This window comes from Sorex araneus, chromosome 4 (genome assembly GCF_027595985.1).
Source record: "Sorex araneus isolate mSorAra2 chromosome 4, mSorAra2.pri, whole genome shotgun sequence".
NCBI lineage: Eukaryota > Metazoa > Chordata > Mammalia > Eulipotyphla > Soricidae > Sorex > Sorex araneus.
This window is the reverse complement of record NC_073305.1, coordinates 87,007,550-87,032,494: the sequence shown is the minus strand read 5'-3', so window position 1 is coordinate 87,032,494 and position 24,945 is coordinate 87,007,550. Positions and strand designations below refer to the sequence as shown.

The window sequence follows — 24,945 nt, the reverse complement described above, 5'->3', positions numbered from 1 at the left end:
AATATATGCCTCAAAGATCTGGGCTCTATGCAAACAGGATGAGGACGCTATTAGGGTATCCCAAAGAGGAATTGAAAGAGCTATGCTAGGAGTATCACATCTCACTCAAATGAGAGAAGGAATCCGGAGTTCTGACCTCCGTCGATGGTCAAGAATCAGAGACACTGTCTTGTTTGCCAAGGCATAAAAAATCAGATGGGCCGGTCATGTAATGTGATTCAGAGATGACAGCTGGACTTGAGCTGTTACTGACTGTATTCCACGGGACGTCAGAAGACCTCGTGGCCGCCCACCAACTAGATGGTCAGATTTCTTCACCAAATCCCTGAATGAACGATTTGAGGCTCTTCCTGTGCCTGGAGCAAGCAGGTATCATTGGGCTGCACTAGCATGCGACAGGGACAAATGGAGACTTACTGGCGCCCGCTCGAGCAAATCAAAGATCAAAGGGATGACAAGTGATACAAGTGACAAGTGATATTGCAACATGTTTCTATGAGTGATGGTCTTTGTTCTGGGCCATGGCTGGTACTGGGTACAATTACCACGTGCTACCCACACCCTTTCAAATCCTCATATTTAATCTGATTCAGATTTGAAATAAGAATTTTAAGATCACGTGTCCTGCATGACCATTGAATTCTTTCAGTAATACTTGCAATGCAAAATTATGGGAGTAGTAAAAAGAAGTAGTTTAAAAGTTTTTCCTATTGTTTCTTATGGCAAGAATGAAAAAGTCAACTTTCTACCTGACAATATTTCTGAGAACCAGAAACAATAGAGTGAGGTGTGTTAAGAGCTGCTGCTGAAATTTCCAGGTGTCACCTTTTAGTTATTGTTGGTTTGGGGGCCACACCTGGCTGTGATCAGGGCTTACTCCTGGGTCTTTGCTCGGGAATCACAAAGGGGGCCCCTGACACATTGAAGTGCTCAGGGGACCATACAAGGTGCAGGAGATTGAACCCATGTTGGCTACTTGCAAGGCAAGCACCCTACCTGCTGTCATGTTTCTCTGGGGGCCCATCTGGATTGTGTTAACCTTGTTGACTCACAAATAAACGTTTGTAAGAAGAGCAATTCTCATGCACCCTAGAGCCCAGGCCAAATTGCTCAGGGACCCTGATGCCAGCCCAGGTATCACGTGGAAGATGCTTCTATAAATTTGAGCTTCTGACTACTTCCCACCCTCCCACCAAGCCCTTGGCACATGTGGAATATTCTCCAGCTTGCATCTGAGGAAAAGTTCTTCCTATTCTCTGGATTTAAAGCTGAGGCTCTGGGTTGTATCTTTTAACTCGCTAATTATCAGCTGTGGCTTTCCATGCATTCTTTAAGCCTTAGTTTCTTCATCTGGGAAACAAAGGGATTTCACTTTTTAAAATTTTTTTTCCTCATGGAATCATGAGCATCCAATACAGTAGCACTGTAGCACTGTTGTCCCGTTGTTCATCGATTTGCTCGAGCAGGCACCAGTAATGTCTCCATGGTGAGACTTGTTGTTACTGTTTTTGGCATATTGAATACGCCATGGGTGCAATACAGTAAGGTATACGAAAATGTTTGGGCAGTCTGGCTTTAGGACAGGCTAAGGTGGTTATTATCATCCCCTTGGTGGGACTTGGTTATCAAGAATAGTGGCCCTGGCTGAATGGGAGAGGGGAATGTTATTGGCGAAAGCAGAATGGAGGGAAGCAAGAGGCCAGGGTGTAGGCTGGGCGTCTAGGCCAGGGCTGTCTGCAGGAAAGCAACCAGCCTTCCCCGTCAGCTGAGGGGATTGGATATCTCTGGCCTGCTCGACGCCCAACTATGTGAGGAACAGACATGAGAGAGAGAGAGAGAGAGAGAGAGAGAGAGAGAGAGAGAGAGAGAGAGAGAGAGAGAGAGAGAGAGAGAGAGAGAGAGAGAGAGAGAGAGAGAGAGAGAGAGAGAGAGAGAGAGAGAGAGAGAGAGAGAGAGAGAGAGAGAGAGAGAGAGAGAGAGAGAGAGAGAGAGAGAGAGAGAGAGAGAGAGAGAGAGAGAGAGAGAGAGAGAGAAGGAGAGAGAGAGGAGAGAGAAGAGACAGCTCCCAGAGGCCTATCTAATGGGGTGCTGATGAAGGGGGCCCCTGACACATTCCCACTAGAACAGCAGCGAGGGGTCACAGCTTTGTTCTCTGAACTCTGCTTAGACTAAGGTCCATTTTTAAACTTCTCTCCAGCCTTAATAGGCGCCAGCTTCTGCCTCATAGTCTTTCATTTTTCCTTGCAGGCATCTTTGCCCTCCACCTTCCCTCAATGCTCCCCACGCACAGGCAGACAGGAAGCTGCAGAGGGGCTGATCTGGAGGCACTTGTCCTCTGCTCTCTTGGCCCCCAACTTGTCCCTTCTTTGTCGTTTTTGTGTTTGTTTTTTTTTTCTCCCCTCCCCTTCAGGCATCCTCCAGTCTGCAAAGGCGAAGAGCTGCGCTCACAGGAGCCCCTTTTCCTCCTGCCACTGGGCAGCTGTTTTCACAATTAGGAGAAGCTGAGATTCATGGTTCTGAGTCAACCTGGGCAGGAGTGAAAGTAACACATAAGTGTGGTTGCTTCAGTACCCCCCTCCCTGACACACACACACACACACACACACACACACACACACACACACACACACACGCATGCACGCACGCTTTCTCAGCCTTCTCCCAAGACTGAGACTCTGGGAATGTTTAGGCAAAAGTAGCAATGCTTTGGAGAGTTTGTTTTCATAGGTTCCCAAAGTTGAAGAGATCTTAGAGATGGTACAGTCCAAATGCCCCCACTTTGTCCATGCTTGCTTTTTCTCTGCAGTGTCACAAACCAGATGTTTGTCAGACCTGGGGGTGTGACCCAGTCTGGTACCAGGTCTGGTAACAGTTCTCTATCATTTCCCTTTTACACAGCTTCCAAGTATATGAAGATAATATTGTAAAAGCTTTATATTTTCCAAAGTATGCCCCCTATAATTAGTAATTTCAGGGGATAGGAATGGAAGGTTTATCGGGAGAAACACTTTCTCCTCTTCCTTCTTATATTCAGTTCCTGGGTTTCTGCAATTTATTTATTTTGTTATTTATTGATTGGTGTTTGGGATCCACCCGGCAATATTAAGGGGTTACTTTTGGCTCTGCACTCAGGTGTTACTCTTGGCAGTACTCTAGGCACCATGTGGGATGCTGGATATCAACCCAGGTTGACCAGGCAAGTGTCCTATCCACTGTGCTATCTCTCTGGCCCTGGTTTCTGCAATTTAAACAGAAAAGACAGTTTCATAGGTGAAAGGATTCATTACACATGAATATAGAGATCTCTTCTGGAAACAAATGATGATCTAAAGAAGTGGTTGATCAATACTTATATACATAGAATTTTTATACCACTTTAACAAAAAGTGATATGTTGTGGGGAAATGACTAGACAAAGGGGGAGAAGTTTTGGAACTACTAGAGGAAGTTAACTGGGGAAAGGTAAATATCTGGGAGAAGCTAAAATATGATAAGCCTTGTTTAGTAGGGTGTTACATGCAGACCCAAGCTGATAACTTCTCCAATGAGAAAAATTGCCTCCCATGGTTAAAGACATTCACTTCTTCCTGTTATAAGAGAGGAGGACATCTTTAAAGATAGGAATTTATGTTACCTTTACAAAGGGAAATTTGTGCCCTGATTTTAGACAGAAAGGGGGGCACAGAGCCTTTGTTTTGGAGTCTATCCTTTCTCAATTGCCTTCAGCTCAAAATAATCCTTTGGCCGAATGCTTATACTCTGGAGTGGCACATTTTGACTCGTATCATTAGCAGAAAATTAGATGGGAAAAAAATTAACTACTGCTGAGACCAACGTAAATAAAATCAATTGAATAAATATTTGTTGAGCCTCAGCTCTGCGTACAGGTGTAGAAGTGATGGGAACAGTAAAAAGCTGAAGTCACAGTTATGCCCCTTTAAAGAGTTAAGACACATAAAACAGATGAGGAATAAACACTTTAAAAGTTCAGTCACCAAAACACATAGCATTGTGAGATTTAACTCTAGAAAAGACATCGCAACATAATAGCTATAGGAAATGCCATGAAGTTAAGTAGGGTGTCCAAAAGAGGGAAAGATGTAGGAGATGGAGCTTGAGAAAGAAGCAAGGCATTTGGGGGTTGGAACAGTAGTACAGCAGATAGGGCGTTTGATTTGCACATGGATGACCCGGGTTCGATTCAGCATCCCTTATGATCCCCCAAGCATGACCAAGAATAATTCCTGAGTTCAAAGCCAGGAGAAACCCCTGTGCATCACTGGGTGTGATCCAAAAAGCAAAAAAATAAAAAATAAAAAAAGAAACAAGGCATTTGGATGATATCTATAAAAGAAAGAATGGGAATGGTGATTCCAAGAGAAAGAAAACAAGCCTGAAGATGGGGAGGACTCAAATACACCTTTTGTGAAACTGTTAAGAATTTAGCTCACTTGCAAGGTGGGAAGGAAATTTCCTTTGATATTTTGTTTAAAAATCAGCAGGATATTTATCCTGGGGATTGTCTCTGCTTTTTCTAATGAACTCGTTTGCTTATCTGTGGCCAATGTCTTGAGAATTGGTCCCCTGGAGACCAAAATGACATGACGTTATCCTCACCACCTCAGCCTGCCACCTGAATATTGTTGCTAAGATGACTGAGGCAGGGTGAAGAGTGGGGAGCCCAGGTACAGTTGTGCTGAATTCCTGCTTCCTGTACCCTGAGGAAAACTGGCTGAGGAGAAATTTTAGTGGAAGTGAGGAAAATTCAACAGTGTTTGATAGCGCTCGCTCGGACTTTCCCCAGGCCCAGGACTCCCCACAGCAGGTTGACTAATTCCATCCACACTGCCGCAGGAAGTTGGTTGATTGCTGAGTCAGTGAAAGTCTGCACGGAACCTCAACTTGTCTGCAGCTAGCCTGGGGGGAGGGGCTGGGTCAACCACCCTCAATGCAGCAGCTGTTGAATTTTGACATGGAACAACCTCCCTCTCCTGTACACTTCACCCCTGTCGGGCCCTCCTTCAGAGGAAGAATGGGTATGGTCCTTGTCTTCCAGGGTGAGCAGTGCTCCTTTCAAGCTCCTGTTTGCTTATGCCAGTCATGTCTCAAGGGTACCCGATTCTCCATTTCTCAGTTTCAGAAAACAAAATGCATCTAGTGAGCCTCCGATAATTTTATGGGAAGTCCCATGCTGTCTTCAATGTTCCATAAAGAAGTGCGTCCTAGACTTTCATCTGATACGAATCCCCGGGGGATCTTGAGAAAATGAAGGGTCTAATTCAATAGGTTTGGGGTGGAGGTTTGAGAGTCTACAATTTTAAATAAGCCCCTGGCTGGTGCCAGCAAGCTCCATGTTCCTGTAAACTTTGAGAACAAGCCCTTGTGGATGCTGCTTGCTTTCTCACTCCCAATTCTTCGTGGGCTCCCCTCTTGGGGTGACCCCCTCTCTCCACATACTTCTGCTCTTGTGTAGACATCGTAAGATTGCTTTTTTTCTCTTTTTTTCTTTTTGGGTCACACCTGGCAATGCACAGGGGTTGTTCCTGGTTCTGCATTCAGGAATTACTCCTGGTGATACTCAGGGAACCGTATGGGATGCTGGGAATTGAACCTGGGTCGTCCGTGTGCAAGGCAAACACCCCACCCGCTGTGCTATCACTCCAGCCCCAAGATTGTTTTGTACGCAGAATTTTACCTCAGATATGGAATGAAAGAGAATGAAATCACAATATAGACAGGGAAATAATTCAAATGCAAAGTTCACCAATCATAGAAGTTCCCTTGCCATGTTAGCTTTTAGAAGTTTCTTACTGGTTACTCTTCTCCACTTTTCTTTTCTCCAGTTTATTCTTATTATATGTATGCATAGTAATCTCCTTCTCTGATTCTACCATAGACTATGTTTGTACTTTGATTAAAAAATTATTATTATAATTATTTTTGTTTTGGGGCCACATCTGACAGAGTGCATGGTTTACTCCTGGCTCTGAGCTCAGGGATCACTCTTGGTGGGGCACAGGGAACTACATGGAGTACTGGAGATAGGACTTGGGTCAGCCACATGCAAGGCAAACTTGCTGTACTATCTCTTTGTAATTTTCAGAAAGACCCAAGGTAAGTTTTCTCCAAAGCACAGGTGCCTTATATTCTGACATGGAAGTCATGTCTCTCTGGGGTGAAGGATATTCGTCCTGGTGATTACCTCTGTCTTTTTGTTGATGGCACTTTTATTTTCTGTTTCTCTGACCACTACTAAGTACCCAGCACAGTGGCCTATGTAGACTGGGTGGGTGGTGAATGATATTTTTGTTAACTAGGAGACACTATTCTGATGCAAAGGCCTCCACAGAATAAACCCAGAATTAAGGTGTTTATTATTTCATCTGTAACTTTCCTTAGCAACTCCAAGTTTGTTATAGACATCAACAATGATATGTAGACATCATAAGATTGCTTTGTAAGCAGAATTTTACCTCAGATGTGGAATGAAAGAGAATGAAAGCACAATATAGACAGGAAATAATTCAAATGCTAAATTCACCGATCATAGAAGTTCCCTTGACATGTTAGCTTTTAGAAATTTCTTACTGGTTATTGTTCTCTTTTTCTTTCCCTACATAGCACTCTGGGAACCAATCTTCTTTCTTTTCCTTAATTTTTGAGGGTCCAACTCAGTTGTGTCCAAGATCTACAGTGTTCTAGGGCCATGTAATGTTGAGGATAGCACCCAGGGCACGAGCAAGGTCTATTTTCTACCCCCGGGGCCACATTTCTGACCATATATTTGGGACAGACCATATATATATACATATATACATATATATACATATATACATATATATACATATATACATATATATATACATATATACATGTACTTGGGATAGACCATATATATGTATATTTGGGACAGACCATATATATTTTTTATATACACACACACTTGGGACAGATCATATATATATTTTATCATATATATATTTGGGACAGACCATATATATATGTATATATATGGGACAGATCATATACATACATATTTGAGAGAGACCATATATATTTATATATTTGAATAGAGGCTGTGCCTGTGGTGCTGGGGATTGAATTTAGGGGCTCGCATGTGCTAAGCATGTGTTCTACCTCCTTAGTTGTTTTCCAGTTTCTTTCACTGTTTTTTAGCTTTCTTTTTCTTTTTTCCTTGAAACTCTTTACATAGATTCTTTGTTTTTCACTCTGGTAGAGAAAAAATTGAGGCCAAAAAAATTGAGTTGTATGCTTAACACAACACACACATAGAGTTATAGAAGGCTTGGAGGGCTTCTATATTTTATCTTTTGTTGAACAAAGCTTGAAGTAATTGCTATGTTCACATACTCAACACATGAAAAAAACTGACCTAGTATTTTTATTTTCAATTATTGTAATTATTTTATTAATTAAAATTTTAGATTCTTTGATTTATAATACTGTTATTTGTGGTTTCACATGCACATAATTCCAACACCACACGCATTAGTGTGTATCAATTGTATCCACTTTCCTCCACTAAGAGCCCAACACCTTTCCCTTCTACACAACTCAGTTGACACATCATTTTTTCCTACTATCATTTTATTTTTGTGGTTTACAATACTTTTAATAATAGTTTTCATGGACATAATTCCAATAGTACATCCGCCACTGATCTCCTTCTCCCAAGAATCTCAACCCTCCTCCTTCTCACCCCTGACACAATATTTTTAATATGACTAATTGTATGTTTAATGCAGTCTTTAATACATATATATATATATATATATATATATATATATATATTTGCCACACCTGGCAGTGCTCAGAGCTTACTCCTACCTCATTTCGTGCTCAGGATCACTCATGATGGTGTTCAGGGAACCACAGTGATGCTGTGTGTGGATCGAACTAGACTCACTAGCATACAAGACAAGTTCCTTGACCCTGTACTATCTCTTCAGCACATGAACTCTTTTTTGTTTGTTTGTTTGTTTTGTTTTGAGGCCATACCTGGAGATGCTTAGGGGTTAGTCCTGGTTCTGCACGCAGGAAATGCTCCTGGTGCTTCTCAGGGAAGCATATGGGATGTAGGGGATGGAACCTGGTCAGCTGCACACAGCCAAATGTTCTATCTACTATACTATTGCTCCATCCATGAATTCTCTAATTTTTTTGAATTCTCTAATTCTTAAAATGAAACTAAAATTGACTTCTTGAAAATTTCTTCATAGGGAAAATGTTGAACTATTAAAAAAAAAAAGGCGGCTTGGATTGGAGTGATAGTACAGAGGGTAGGGTGTTTGCCTTGCACACAGCTGACCCGGGTTCAATTCCCAGCATCCCACATGGTTCGCCCCCAAGCACTGCTAGGAGTAATTTCTGAGTAGAAGACCAGGAGTAACCCCTGTGCATTGCTGGATGTGACCCTAAAAAAGCAAAATAAATAAATAAGTAAATAAATAAGTAAATTAATTAATTAAAAGGTGGGGAAGGTTAGTCATTATGGAGTGTGGCTTTTGATTTACGGGGATTCTAGGAAGAAAATGATAAGCTTGAATATTTGACTCAAACAAAGAAAGAAAAACGAATCAACAGCCACAACGGGTAGGACATTTGCCTTGCACGCAGCCAACTGGGTTCGACTACTCCACCCCACTCGGAGAGACCAGCAGCTACCGAGAGTATCTCCCCCGCATGGCAGAGCCTGGCAAGCTACCCGTGGTGTATTCGATATGCCAAAAACAGTAACAATAACAGGTCTCATTCCCCTGACTCTGAAAAGAGCCTCCAATCATTGGGTAAAAGGAGTAAGGAGAGGCAGCTAAAATCTCAGGGCCGGTGGGAGGGGAAAGGTTTTTTTCTCTCGACCTTTTCTTTTGGTGGGGTTGGCGGCAGTGGCACCCATGTGGCGACCGCCATCTTCTAGAACCCACTACCCAGAGGTACAAGCTTGCAGTGATGTGGCGTGCAGGAGATCTTGGAATGGGGGGTGTTACCGGCAGTTACCGGCACGCTCTTAGCCCACATGAGATCCGGAGCAGCCACACACAAAACGGCTCCTCTGCTCCTTAAAGACTATGATCCTGGAGGCCTACTAACCACTTTTGGCACCCAGCGGCTTCTTACAGAAATGCATGTAGACTGTGAACTGAGCTAAAATATCAGAAATACAAATCCAGAGCTCATATAAGCTTCATTCTCAGCAATGGGAAACAAATTATCAAATGATGCCTTTTCAGCAGGCTTGATTGTTGGGGGAAAATTCCAAATAATAATAGTTTTCTGTTGAAATATTGAATGTATTCAAACTATAGAGAGAATAAAGTGAAGATCATTAGCCACACATACTGGGGTTCTTGGTGGTGGAACAAGTGCACTGGTGAAGGGATGGGGGTCTGATCATTGAGTGACTGAGACTTGAACCTGAAAGCTTTGTAACTTTTTTCATGGTGATTCAATAAAAAAAATCAAAATTAAAAAAAAAAAATCTTAGGGCTGGGACAAGTGGAAACATTACTGGTGGCTGCTTGAGTAAATTGATGAACAACGGGATGACAGTGATACAGTGATACAGTGATCTTAACAGGCAGTGTAGACTATGATATTTGGTGCAATCACAAGTAATCATAAAGTACCAGTGGTCTGTAGGGATGGAGGCTTAGTTCTGTGAAATGTAGGTCAGCATGGGAGCTCTGCTTACTGTACTCAGTGCCAGAACTTCTCTCTGTGCCATCATTTCCTCCCTTAGTACCAGAATCTCCAGACAGGGCAAGAAAAGTCACACTGGTTTAGAGTCTGCCTAGAAATGACACACTTACTGTCACACTCCGCTTCTACTTAGAGATGATAGGCCAAGTCATACTGTAAAGAGGCCAAGAAGTATAAGTCTCTTGGTTCCTGGAAGTAGTGAAGAACAGTATTTTGGTGACTATTACTAATGACTATCCTGTTTCACCCTTCTGTGCATCAGCATTGGGCTTCTTTCCTTGAGTCCATAGTATTTTCACTCCCTTCCAAAAGGACAATACCTGAAGGTTCCTTCCTGTCAGAGTGCCTAGCTCAAAGCCAAGGAATTCTGCACTGCACTGTAGCACTGTCTTCCTGTTGTTCATCGATTTGCTTGAGCGGGCACCAGTAACATCTCCATTGTGAGGCTTGCTGTTACTGTTTTTGGCATATAGAATACGCAAAAGAATACGCTACGGGTAGCTTGCCAGGCGGGCGAGATACTCTCGGTAGCTTGCCAGGCTCTCCGAGAGGGACAGAGGAATTGAACCTGGGTTGGCCACATGCAAGGCAAACACCCTACCTGCTGTGCTATCGCTCCAGTCCAAGGAATTCTAAATAGTATATTACAGTTCGTGTCTTCAGGGGGCAGAATAGAAATGGGAAAATAGTACTTTCATTTGGGATAAAAAAGAATGGCAGATACACAGTAATTCTAAAATCCTTCCTAGCTCACATGGTGGGAATCTTAAACTGGAACACACAAAGTATTCTTTGACAATACTCCGTTTTCCCTTTTTTGGGGAGGGGGGTTCAAGTTTTCTCCCTGGTTCTGTTCCCGGGGAGCTCAGGGAGCACTGCTGGTAGTGCTCAGATAATACGTGGCACTGGGGATTGAACCTGGGTCAACCGGCTGCAAGGATCTCTCTGGATAAGAACTGCATACTGAAGCTGGATAAAGGAACAAACATGATAATCTCTCAGTACCTGTATTGCAAACCATAATGCCCAAAAGGGGAGAGAGAGAGAGAGAGAGGGAGAGAGGGAGAGAGAGAGAGAGAGAGAGAGAGAGAGAAGAAAAGTGTCTGCCGTAGAGACAGGCTGGGTGAGGGGGATGGGCAGTGGTTACAGGTGGGGAACTGGGGACATTGGTGGTGGGAAATGTACACAGGTGAAGGGAGGAGTGTTGGGACATTGTATGACTGAAACCCACCCATGAGTAGCTTTGTAACTTTGTATCTCATGGCAATTCAATTAAAAAAAGAAAAAAAGAAGGAAGGAAGGAAGGTAGGAAGGAAGGAAGGTAGGAAGGAAGGAAGGAAGGAAGGAAGAAAGAAGGAAGGAAGAAAGAAGGAAGGAAGGAAGAAGGAATAAAGGAAAAAGAAAAAGAAAAAAATTTCCAAAAAAGGAAAAAATCCTTAACTACTATACTATTTCTTTGGCACCTGATTTAGTTTTTCTTGGTTTTTGTTTCGGGGCCACACCCTGAGGTACTCAGGACTTAGTCCTGGCTCTGTGCTCAGGGATCACTCTTGGCAGTGCTCAGGGGTACCAGAAATTGAACCCAGGTTGGCCATATGCAAGGCAAAGGCTGTACCCACTGTACTATTTCTCCTGAAACTTCTTCCTTCGTTTGATTTTTGTCTTGCTCCTGGTAGCACTGAGGGGCTGTTCCCCTGTTGCGTGAACGTTCATGTGGTCGGAGGCGCTGAGATAAGGAACGCGGAAGAAATATGTCTCATGGAGGACCAGGCTCGCTCTGGCTCTTGGCAAAGGCAGAGCGCCTCGTGGATCTCCTTTTATTGATCATGGTATCCCTAAAGGGCGCAATACAGTGATGTCACCAAAGGCATCAAAAGATGTTACAGGAAGAACATTGAAGCAACATTATTTCCTCGTATCTGTAGGCCAGTAATCTAGGCCTCTGGAAAGAAGATACAAAACCAAAACTGAAACCTTCCTTGGGCTAAAAGCACTTGGATTTACATCCCAAAGACAAGGCTGGGCTGCCACAGGAAGTCTACAGGTCAATTACAAACTGGGCAGCACCTGAAATCTACATCCCAAAGACTAGGCTGGGCCAGAGCCTGCATTTTGCGATCTCAAAGGTCAGGCCTGGCTAGCACCTGAGATCTGCATGTCAAAGACCAGCCAGGCTTCTGTGAGAGGACAAATTGCCTCTTTCAATATGCTGAAATTATTTTCTGAAGGCAGCTTGAAGGGGGAAAACAACCTTCCTGTCTGTAGTACAGTCTCTGTGGGCTCACCCTGGTAGCTCAGTCCATCCCCAACACTCCCTCCATTGTGCTTGGTGTCTCTGGCAGAGTTGCTGGAACTGCACCTGAACCCCTCACATGCAGAGCATGCACTCTGGCCTATTCAATGCTATCTCTCACCTGGGATTCTGCTTTATAAAAGAGACTCAGCTCCCTGGCTCCTTGGGGCCCGTCCCTGCACTTCCAAATGGAAGCCCCACTACTAATCTCTTTGCTTTTATCTTGAACTATCCCTTTCCTGGGGCCATTGTACTGCTTCTAGGTGGGTCAGTGTTGAGGATTGAGTTCCAGTTCATGTTGAGTTCTTGTTTGTTAAAGAAATCATTTGGAGCCTTACCTGGCAGTGCACAGGAGACCATGGTGTGCCAGGGATTGAACCTGGGTCTCCCACATACGAAGCATATGCTCCAGCTCTTTGGCTCATTTCCCCAGCCTGAGATCCATCTTATTAAGATGGAAAATATCAGCATTGCTTATACCATATTGAATAGGTTAATTAAATCTGTCCACACCTAGCAGTTCTCTTGTACTGCAAACCCTTTGTATTCTTGTGTTTCTTAGGTTGTGGTGACTGTTCCACACCCCTGAGTGCCATCTGCAGTGACAATGCCATTGTGATCCTTGGTGCCATGTATTTAATAAATGTTTTTGAGTTGGCCTGAACTGATACAAATTATCCTTTAAAATCATACATCAGGGGTGGGGACAATTGATAGTACACCGGGTAAGTAGCTGCCTTATGTGGAGCAGACCCGAATTTGGTCTCCAACAACACATATGGTCCCCCTGAGCCCCACGAGCGATATTCAGAGATCAGAGCCAAGAGTAAGCCCTAGGCACCACCGACAATACCTCTCCTCCCCCCAAAGATCTGTAGACCAATAGCTTTAAAAATAAGGGGAAAAAAAACCCACACACCAGAGCATTGAAAATCACTGTTATACCTCTTCTTTCAAGAGAGTTCTGAATGAGGAGATTCTGAATGAGGTGAAGATGACTGGGCAAAGTGAGTGATCATCCCACTTAAGTATTTAACTTTTAAGCTTTTTGGTAGCAAGAATGAGTGATAGAAGCAATCTTGAATTCATGGCTCTCTCTTCCTACTCTTCTCTTTCTTTTGCCACACCCTATGGTTCTTAGGGCTTACTCCTGACTCTGTACTCAGGGATCACTCCTGGAGATGCTCAGGGGACTATATGTGGTGGTAGGGATTAAAATCAGGTCAGCTGTGTATAAAGCAAGCATTCTACCTGCTGTATCACTATGGTATAGTGGTACCTGCTATATCACTATACCTCCAACACTATAGTTCTTATTTCATAGTGCTAGCTTTACTGAGAATATGTAAAGACATATTCATTGAGTACTTGAAAATTATCTCTAAGATGGGTTTAGGGGCTTCAATCTTGTTGGAAAGAATTGGCTAGGAACTTATGTTAAATGTTTAAATACACAGAGAGCATATTATTTTAATTCAGACTGTATATTTGCATTGCATATTTAGGGAAGAAGACGGGGAAAATTATTAGAATTGAAATTATCAGACATCTGTGAAGATCCCATTCTAAGTAGATAAACTAACATGAGATCATCTAAATATCATCAAAGAGGAGATAAGAAAGGAAATGATCCCTGAGAAGACTTAAGGCATTTAACTTTTTAGAGTTAAAACTTCTAATAGTTTCAGGGAGAGGGACAGAGAGGAACCCTTGGGCATGGAGAGGGAAAAGGTGGATGAGAGACTTGAGATCACAGAAGAATTGTGAGAAATATTGGAGAAAATTCCAATAAGTTCAAAAAATTGTTCTAGCCAAAGAAATGGGGGGGGGGCCAACTGTGTCGGTGGTAGTGTGTCTGCCTTCTAGAAACAAGGCCACGGCAACTTGGCAGTTATGCTCATAAACCACCTCTGACTAGTGCCAGATACTCTCATCAATGGCCAGGATACAGAGAGTCTTTGTTTTCTCAGAAGAGAGCATAAAATTACTTGCCATAGTCATGCCACCAGACCCCACGCCAGGCTGTGTCATTTGGGGCAACCAGGAGGTGGATGGATGAGGCCTCTCTCCACCCCAAGGAACCCACTCCTGACAGCCGAAACCCTCCAGAACTCAACTGCTGCCATGCCCATGGACACTCTCCACATGCTTGGGCAGAGCCACAACCACGAATAAACCTATTCCTGGACCGCCCGGCATCTCATACCTCACAGCATTCATATTCCAAGAGTAGCGCACCACATTTGATTGGGTATAAAGTAGAAGGCAACCAATCTTAGATGGAAATGTATTTTTACACATTTATGTATACATATGTATAAGCACACATGGCTCAACTTTTAACAACATATTAGTAAGCTCTTATAGAAGGGCTAATGGGCCCTGGGTGAAATAGAACAATATTCACACACTCCCCCCTAAAGAAAGTTTTTTTTGGAGCATTTTCAGTGGTTTATTCATAACAAACAATACAAAATAAATTATTGTCTCAGTGTCTGTCTGAACATGACAACAATTCCTGGAGACTTTAGCAAGAATGATAAAGGAAAGAAAAGGGGAGGCTTTTGCTTTGTGTCACAAGCAATAGAACCGAGGATATCACACATACAAGGCAAGCACTCTGTCACTGAGCTACATCCCTGGTGTCCAATAAAAATAAATTTATAAAAAATATTTTGAAAGTAAAATGAGAAGAAACTTTCAAACATGCAATGATAATAGAAAATTGCCTCATCCTGGTATAGTGTGCTCTACCTTTTAAAAAGCACATGTATAATTTTTCCTGATTTTATTCTTGGGGGGGGACACAACCAGTGGCTCTCAAGGCTCACTCCTGGCCACGCTTAAGAGACATATGCCTTGCCAGGGATTGAAACATGGTGAAAAAAGAACCACTTCCTGCATTGTTGTTCTTACTCTTTACCTGATTTTAATGAAAAAAATAAGTAAATGTTATTCTGGAAATCTTTCTGTATCCCTAGAGTGAAATGACTTTTTGCCTGTTCTTAATAGATGTGGGTTGATCTGAGCAGCACTGAGACAAATTGGCTTTAAAAACATATCAGAATATGGAAAGGCTCTACTGGCACATTTTATTTATTTATTTATTTTTGTGTTTTTGGTCACACTCAGCGAGGCACAGGGATTACTCCTGGCTCAGGCACTCAGGAATTACTCCTGGTGGTGCTCGGGGGGCCATCTGGGATGCACCCGGGTCGGCCGCGTGCAAAGCAAATGCCCTACCCACTCTGCTATCGCTCCAGCCCCTCTACTGGCACATTTTTTTTTTTTTTTGCTTTTTGGGTCACACCTGGCGATGCACAGGGGTTACTCCTGGCTCTGCACTCAGGAATTACCCCTGGCGGTGCTCAGGGGACCATATGGGATGCTGGGATTCGAACCCGGGTTGGCCGCGTGCAAGGCAAACGCCCTACCCGCTGTGCTATCACTCCAGCCCCTCTACTGGCACATTTTAAACAAATTTTTGTTTAAAAAAATTTACGGGGCTGGAGCGACAGTACAGTGTTTGCCTTGCATGCAGCCGACTCAGATTCGATTCCCAGCATCCCATATGGTCTTTCAAGCACCACCAGGAGTAATTCCTGAGTGCAAAGCCAGGGGTAACTGAGTAACCCCTGTGCATTGCTGGGTGTGACCCAAAAAGCAAAATAAATAAATAAATAAATAAAATAATTTCTCTTTCATCAGAGAGAGTCAACACAAAGGTAATTTATTGGTTATATATGAGTGATTATCATTAACTAAGCATCAGTAGGTGCCTAATCACTGTCACTGTCATCCCATTGCTCATCGATTTGTTTGAGCAGGCACCAGTAACATCTCTCTCACTGTGAAACTTATTGTTACTGTTTTTGGCATATCCAATACACACGGGTAGCTTGCCAGGCTCTGCCATGCGGGCTCGATACTCTCAGTAGCTTGCCGGGTTCTCTGAGAGGGGCGGAGGAATCGAACACGGGTCAGCTGCGTGAAAGGTGAATGCCCAACTGCTGTGCTATTGCTCCAGCCCAGGTGCCTAATCACAGAATTAAAATAAAATTAGGACAGAACACCTGAGTGCAGGTGGGAAGCCAGGAGAAGAGGGATTAGAAAAATAAAATAAAATAAAATGAGCAAGGAGACCATAAAATTACCCGAGGAATAAAATTTCTAAAGCTCTCACTACTGTCATTCATGTCTTTGGTTTTATTTCCCCATTAGTAAAATGGAACTAAAGACAACAGTCTCTGGTAATGTTGAAGCTCCTCTAAGAATTCTTCTTCCCCTGGAAATCACAGTCCCATGACAGGAAAGTAGGAGATGATGCGTGTGACAGGAGTTTTTAGCGATTTGTGGGAAAATATGAAAGATCACAGAAGTGATTCATGATTTGGTTTATCTCTGTAATTCGTGTGTTAAGAACGTGTCTGACTGCAGTTTGAGGACAATGGGGGTAGAAGTGGGGTAGAAGAAAAGATAATTGAACCCTTTTTCCGTCACGTCTTTTTAGGGTCCTCCTTTTCTTCCCCTTCAGGAAGTGGAATAGAAAAAAACCCCACTTTCGTCAGCCATTCTAGTTCAACCACAGATAGGCACTAAGCAGGTCATGACTGCTATAAAACCAACAGGTACTTCAGTGACACAGCATAGGGGAACCGAGAGCTCATTGCACAGAGCAGGCAACCAGAACGAAGCCCCTATGGCCTTCCTACGTGAGACAGTCTTGGTGAGTAGCAACCATTATTGCTGTTTAGCTGGAGTCATCACTAGGATTTCTGAAAAGCAAATTTCTAAGGGATCACGCTTGATGGAGTCTTTCTTTGGTGGTGGTGGTAGGGGTGTATTACTTCTTTCTTTCAAAAACAGAACTGATTTTTGTTTGGATTTCTGTACGCTAGAGAGAAAGAAAAGCTAGAAGCTATCACGGAGTCTCAATGCTGCGTTTGGCCCCAAAGGCTTTGCATAGTTGGTGTTAGTTTGCACAACTCTCACAATGGAGGTCGTCTGTCCTGAGAACAGCATTTGGGAATTAGGTTGGAATTAAGAATCAATTTCTTATCTACTGTACTCTTACCTACCAATCTTTCAAATACATACATGGGTATTTTAGCAAGGAACCTGGGATCCCAAGAGGTATAATTATTACCCGTATCTACAGGATGACAGAGCCTTGGATGAAGGAAATGAAACCTTCCTGTATTGAGCTTTGGACAGCTACTAGGAGGTAGAGGGAAAACTACATGATTGACCATTAGTTTTTCATTGTCTCCTTCCTCTTGATAGGTGAAAGAGATGTTAGTTTGATGTAAATCCTTTGGGTATAGAATCTTGCCTGACTATGGTCATGTATGGCATGGGAAGTATTTAATATAGGGCAGTGTGAAAACCAGACTTAGAAAGTCACTCACTATACTATTATTATTATTATTGTTATTATTTTACATTTTTATTTTTCAATGTAGTCAAAGTGAGATACACAGTTACAAAGCTATTGATTATCAGATTTTAGTCATACAATGATCCAGCACCCATCCTTCCACCACTCACTGTATTATTGACTGAAATAATTCCTCTTAATTTTCTCTGCTTACAGATCATGCAATTTCAAAGAGCATGGATTTCATTAAAGGTCTTGGAAAATGGTGTCAATAGTATTTTACTATATATATTATTTCAGAGGTGATAAGAAATGTATTATTTCAGATATGATTAATATAGCAAAATATATTATTTAAGAACATAGGTTTTGGTGTTAGGCAGAATTGGCTCCATCAAGTACTAAGTATGGGATTTAGGGTCAATTATTTAACTGTCCTATGTTTTATTATTCCTTTCATTTTTACATGTGAAATTTATTTACATGTTCCTTTCTATTTGCAACTGATATCTCCCTCATGGAATTTTTTTTTGGGAAATTAATTGACATCATTGAGAATGACTAAATCTACTCTCTAATATACATACACACTCATTTTTTAGTTAGCTTGGTGATTTTAATATAATAACAGACAATAAGGACAAGGTTGCTGTCACAATAAGGATAAAAAAGACATTCAATAAGTGTTAATTATTAGTAGCCTTATTGTTTTTACCTTTGACATTCTCATCAATCCAGTGAAGAAGATTTGGATACTTTCCGTCATACAGATGTTTGAAAGTCCAGTGACTTTCTAAGAGCCAGAGAGGTGACTCCCAACACCATTTAGGAATGGCTTCTGAGCACCTCTGGGTGTGCCTTCCCTTAAAAAAAGAAAAAAAAGAAAAGGAGAGGAAACATTGCATGAAAAGAATACAGGTGTCCATCTAGTTTACTGTCTACAGTAAAGAGAAGTTCTGTTTGCATGGCAAGATTCAGAGGAAAGATTTATGAATTTAGTCATTGTGTCCAAATAGATGTATTAATTTATTTTGTGCTTCAAGCTTTCTCTTCTGGTTACTTTGAAGACATCTGTTGAAGCAGCAACAAGAAACATGGTAGTGAAAGCAGCATTAGAACAGTGTTGGGAAGGACACACACAGGTTGCTGTCACTTGTATGTGGTATTTAGGGTCACTGGATGAGGAAATGCATCCAGGCTTAAAGGGAGGATGCCTGGATCACCTTTGGCCCCAGAGTATAAGGAGGAGAAGGAAAGAAAGAGAGTGAAGAGGGGGAGAAGAGATAGATGAGAAACAGTGGGGCGGTGGTCAAGGGGATTCAATTATATCAGTGGTATTAAAGAATGATAGAGCTAAATATCCAAACCAAAGAGTCAACAACTCTGAAATTACGAGACCCAAACTTTAACAACCAAACTTAAAAGATACCTGTCAAGATGGTTGGCTGGTGCTGGGTGTAGGGTTCAGGGGTAGGAGAGGGAATCTGGAAATACTCGTAGAGGGAAGTTGACACTAGTGGTGGGATCAGTGATGGAACATTGTATGGCAAAAACCCAACAATGAATAACTCGGTAACTCACAGTGCTTTATACAATGAAGTGAGGGGGAAAACCTTCAACTATAAAAAAAACAAAATCACATGATCTAAGAACTTTTAAAAAAGCATTTTAGAGGGCTGATACACTTTCTTGTACACCCAGGCATTGCCCATGTTCTGGATTACATACCTATGTAGGGGCAAGAACAGAGAGCAGATCATTCCAGAGACAAATGCTCAGGTGGTTTCTTAGGTGAGCTTGAAGTGGAGTGACGTGCAGGGTCAGAGAGAGAATGTTGATGCCCTGAACTATCGATGTTTGGCCAGTACTTGACTTGCCACTGTTTTCTACTTACAGAATGGAAGTGATTTCCATTACTTGCCTTCTTGGTGGTGTAGGAGATTTCAAGTCTCAGTCCAACTCTGAATCATTCAGAGAAGTTCTGTGTACATTACTTTTAAGAACAGGCAAGAGCAGGGCCCCTGATCTGTATTATGTAATTACCTACAGTTTCTGATCAAAATCTTTGAGAAACAAACTAGAATGATTTGCAGATCAGCTGATTCTCTGATACAGGGGCAGGAGACCCACAAGATTCATGCCGCTCTGACACAGCTGTCACACTCCTTAAAATGCTTGACCTCTCTCAGGACATGCTGTGTGTGGCTCTATGTTGCTAATAGCTATAATGACCTTCAAGAGCAATTAGTACTGACCACTGACACCTAGATTGGTGAACCCAACTAATTTACTCGTTTTCTTTCAGACATAGCATTATCGCTATCAAATTGGGATAATTAATGCTAGCTTGAACGACTCATAATCAATACCCGATAATTGGGAGAATCAGGATTTTAAAATAGATGTGAAAGCAGGAGACAGAGCATCCAGGGAGCAAGGCACTTGCCTTGCACGTGGTTGATCCAGGTTCAATCCCTAGAACCACATGTGGTCTCCAGTGCCCTTCTGGAGAGTGGTCCTGAACAACAGAAGAGAGACATGAGAAAATGTTCTAGGATGTCACAGTCCTAGAAATATAAACAAACAAAACAGTGATTTGCTTGAAATGTGGTACTTATTTCTAAATCATAGAACTCAAGGTATAATTGCCATAAAGCCTTAATAATGAAAATTAGAAGCTTCTAAGTGAATACAACACAAAAGGGGAAAGAGAAAACACAAAGTAGGAATTTATTCAAGAAAACCATGAAAGACATGGATAGTTTGGGGAAGCTGAGGACTCTTTTGTTTAAAAAAATACCCTTTTAATTTTTTTTGTGCTTCATAGTTCTTTGTCTAGACAGAAAGTACACGAGGAAAAATTTACATCTCTCTTGTCCACTGAGTATCCTAACTACAATGTTGACATTAAGGCGACCTGGGTTGAATATGCACCATGTGCTATCCATGCCCTTATCTGGGTCATATTCAATCTTCACAGTATTTTTTTTTTGGTGATGGAAACTGAATCAGAGCACATTCTGGAACTCTGGAACTGAGTGATGAAACTGGCAAATTGATTCCAGGTCCTGAATCAAATTTCTCTAGAGAAAAGAAAAAGTTATTGAATGAACATGTGATTGTGGGAGATAAAAAGCCAATGAAGTTTGATTATCTAAAGGCAGGTTAGCTTCATGTGTGCTTGTCTGGACCAATGATGCTTTCAGTTTCTATTTAGCATCAGTTGCCTTGGTCCAGCAAGTTGGCGGCATCTTCCTTTTGTTTATGCATATAATTTCTGACCTCTGGCATCTGTTAAATAGAAAAAGGTGAATTTGTAAATCATCATGGATGACACCATCCCTATCTTTTTTTTTTTTTTTTTTTTGGCTTTTTGGGTCACACCTGGCGAGGCACAGTGGTTACTCCTGGCTCATGCACTCAGGAATCACTCCTAGCGGTGCTCAGGGGATCATACTGGATGCTGGGACTCGAACCTGGGTCTGCCACGTGCAAGGGAAATGCCCTACCCGCTGTGCTATTACTCCAGCCCCATCCATCTCTATCTTAACTCGTGTAAAGTGAGAGCCTGAGCGAGCAAGCAATTTAGCTTGAGTTTGCATTGTGTTGAAAGTCCATGATGGGTTGTGTTGCTTCCTCATAAGAGTTGGTAGTGGGAGTGAAGCATCTGGTGACAAGACAAGCTGGGTTTTTTGCTCTTTCTTTGTGCATTCTTGTAATCCTAGAAAAACCAATATTTCAATGTAAGTATAAAAAAATGTATGTTCCAGGGCTTGAGAGAAATAGTTTCTGTGTTCTCGGATGCTGTGCACCATTAGTGCCCCTGCTTTTTTCAATTAGCATGGGTAATTGGAACTTTGTTAAAGTTGATTTTGCATAATGTTTTCCTTAATGCACTGAGCTAAACTATATTGTTAATTTCACTGTATTGTTTTGTTCATTCATTCATTCATTCAATATTTCATTTCTTTCATTACTTTCATTTACCCAGAAAGTATTTACAGAATATCTGTGCTGTACTATGTTCTCCTGCAGGAACTTGCATTCTAACAGATGTACATTTGACATGAACACAAACAGTATATTCCCTTCCAGACAATAAAGATGTACTTTGTAAGTCCTAGATGACAAAAAAAAGACTTATGATTTAAGGAAAATTCACTTCAAATTGCACTGCTTTAGGGGCATCTCCCGGAGCAGACCACATCAAATAAGGTCTTGATACTTAAGATACTTACTCAAGATGCGGCAGGGTTTGAACAGCCTTGACCATTGGGTCAGCCCCCGATTTACAGATATCACTGCAGGCTTGGAAACAAGAGAAACTAGAAGTCAGCGATGAAGCCAGGTTAGGATTCACTCCCAGTTCCAGACCCTTATATTTTCCTGTTTCACTGTTCAGGAGCACCTAGATATTGAGGCTCAATGTTCAGAGTTTAGTTCTCACTTTGGTTCCCATATCTGGCTGAGCGGCTGAAGCTTCGTGAAAGAGCAGGAACAATGTGTGGTGCCCCATGGTAGCAGGAGACGCCAACACCCTCCACCCACTGCAATCTCCTGGTGCTTCTTTCAGGTCAAGACCTTGATGCTGCTGATGTTCGGGCTCGCCATCCTGAGGCTGGTGGCAGCAAGGAAAAAAATCAAAGCGGGAGGAGCCGCTCTTTGCCCTCCTCTGCAGGACCACAGCGTGCGGGTCAACATTAGCATCCTCGGCCAAAGACAGGGTGTTCCTGTTCTCTCTCAGAACTTTCAGAACCGCTCTATCTCCCCCTGGGATTATAAGTAAGTGCTTCCCGGATTGATGTGCACATTCCCTTCTTTTGCTTTTGTAGGAGGGTTGGGCTATTCCAGGAGCGGCAGATCTGAATGGAGGACTGCTCAGGCAGGCCCTGCAGTGCTGGAAGATAGTGCTTGCAGGTGGGGAGTGAGGGTGACACCCAGAGAAGCTGGTGGGGGACATGCGGAGCCACGGATTGAACTCAGGGCCTCATGCATACTAGGCAAATGCTCTACCACTTGGGTGATTTATTTTTCTGAACCCTAATTTTCACAGTCTTGGGAAAAATGTGTTTATTTAGACTTATCAATACAAAACTAATCTAGGAGGCAAAAAAAAACATCAAAACCTATACCTTTGTTTTTTTTTTCTTTTTTTTTCTTTCTTAAAAATTTTTTTTGGTGGACCTGCCAAACAGTGTTTAGGGGGCAACTTGGTGCCATGCAGCCCTTTGAGTTATTTTCCCAGTTCTCTCTCTCTCTCTCTCTCTGTCTCTGTCTCTCTCTCTCTCTCTCTCTCTCTCTCTCTCTCTCTCTCTCACACCTCCTTCTGTACAAGGAATTGAATTCAGGGCCTCATACATGCAAGGCAAGAATTCTTCCCCGGCCCCACACATTCTCCCCAGCTTTTCAGGGGATCTCACATATTTCTTGCTATTTGGATCTTCCTATAAATTGTGTGTTGAAGGTCCTGCTCTTTGGCTTCTTTTGCTTATCAGTTATGCCTCTTCCTGTTACATATAGCTCAAGATTATCTATAAAGACAAGTTTTCTGTGTTGGAAGAAAGTGTTCCTTTTTGTGAGGGGCTGGAGTGGGGGCTTTCCCTAGCAACTAGAAAACCTGCTAGACAAATTCTAAAAGAACTGTAACACTCTAAAGCAGCCGCCTGACTAAGGGGCCACTGAAAATCATAAAAATGGTTTCAAATGACCCATTCGGGTTCAACCTCAGTCTCCCAGGAATGGGGAGGAGAAACAGGAGTAAGAGAAAGACTAGTTTGGGAAGTGGAGTGCTTCGTGGGATAACCAGGGTACAATCTGTGATTTTTGTTTTCTACATGGAAGTTCCTGCAATACCACACACTCATTTATATGTCTCAAATAAGATTAAGGGGATGGATTCCAGGGACAATGAGAGGAGCTTCTGGATCTGTCTGTGCAGGGGGAAGTTTGGATGGTGGCAGTTGGCTGGACTAGCCTCATTCCAGATCAGACTTTGAATCTGTAGAGCTCCAGGGGTTGGCTTTTCCCTACCAAGCAGAAGGCACTGCAGGCTTTATACTTGGAGATGTACTAGTGAGGTTCAATCTCTGAGTACTAGATAGGAAATTATAATAATGTAAAGAAAAGTGACTCAAAGGATCTGACATAATAGAACGTCTGTATTTTCCAGTGCAGCACTTGGTCTACTTTTGTATCATTGAATGTAATCAATAATCTCCTAAGAGAGGCATAGGAGAATTTTATGCTATAGTTAAGAAAACTGAGGCTTAGGGATTTACGCACCCACTGGAAAGCATGGTATGAACCCAGGCCTCTGGGTGTAATCTGAGTTGCTTGGAAATGCCTCCTGCAAATGGGTTCTCAGGGCCAGGTGCTCTCAGCCTCTGTCTCCCCTCCTCTTCCTTGTCTCACTCTCCACATTTGTTCTGCTCCTCTTGCAGTGTTACCTGGGACCCCCACCGGATTCCCTCCTCAATTGCAGAGGCCCGATGCAGATACCTGGGCTGCCTCAATGCTGAAGGGCAGGAAGACAGCTCCATGAACTCCGTTCCCATCAAGCAGGAGTTTCTGGTCCTCCGGGGGGACCCTAAAGGCTGCTCCCGCTCCTTCCAGCTGGAGAGAGTGTGGGTGACGGTGGGATGCACCTGTGTCACCCCCATCGTCCACCAAGTGCAAGGCCCCACAGCAGCACATCGACTCAGCTGAAGAAGCTGAGCAACGCTACCCTGTACCCCAGCAGTTACTGTGATAAGTGCCATTTTATGAGAGTGCTGTTGTCAAATGGTCTCTGTCCCACTCGGCTAAAAATGTAGGTTCTTAAAGCAAACACAGTAGAGTGTGTGAGATCTGCTGTATAGGGTGGGGTCGGAGGGATGGAGAATGAGGGGCAAGGGTGCAGAAATCTTAGTTATTTGAAAAATAGAGTTGAAGCTGGCTTGATATTTATATTTGTAAGAAGTCTGTTCTATATATTTATGATGCATTGGTTATATAAGATTTTGGGAGAAAAACTAATCAAGTGTTCATAATAAAGTATTTATGCTGAAAATTTCTTATGGTGTTCTTTTTTTTTCTCAGCTTATCCCCCCAGTCCTTGTAAACCCAATTCCATACCCCTGTTATTTGTTTTTCATGGTTCTCAGTGCGCTAGTTAATTGATGTGTAGTGTACGTTATACTACTGAAGGGTATGTTGATGGTGGTGATGATGAAGTGTGCATGTATGTATACATATGTGTGTGATCTTAGGAACTTAAAACTTTTTAAATTAATTAATTAATTTTTATAAAGTTGCTCACAAACATGTATTGCATTCAATATTCCAACACCAATTTCACCACTATTACGTCTTCCCAGCACCGCTGTCACTGTCAGTCACTGTCATCCAGTTGCTCATGGATTTGCTCAAGTGGGCACCAGTAACATCTCTCATTGTGAGACTTATTGTTACTGTTTTTGGCATATCCAATACACTACGGGTAGCTTGCCAGACTCTGCCATGCGGGCACAATACTATTGGTAGCTTTCCAGGCTCTCCAAGAAAGGTGGAGGAATAGAAC

The 24,945-nt window shown here is 42.5% G+C and overlaps 1 protein-coding gene and 1 non-coding gene across 2 annotated transcripts; one reads left to right on the top strand and one right to left on the bottom strand.

The window, feature by feature from the left end:
* The first annotated feature begins 16,709 nt into the window (after window positions 1–16,709).
* IL17F (interleukin 17F) lies at window positions 16,710–24,092 on the top strand. The gene is made up of 3 exons (XM_012932130.2): window positions 16,710–16,736; window positions 21,961–22,169; window positions 23,828–24,092. The coding sequence occupies exons 1-3, from the start codon at window positions 16,710–16,712 to the stop codon at window positions 24,090–24,092; spliced, it is 501 nt and encodes a 166-aa protein (XP_012787584.2).
* Window positions 22,978–23,038, bottom strand: LOC129404616 (U7 small nuclear RNA). Its single transcript, XR_008629997.1, has one exon. It is a non-coding gene; the product is annotated as a U7 small nuclear RNA (small nuclear RNA).
* Window positions 24,093–24,945: the final 853 nt, after the last annotated feature.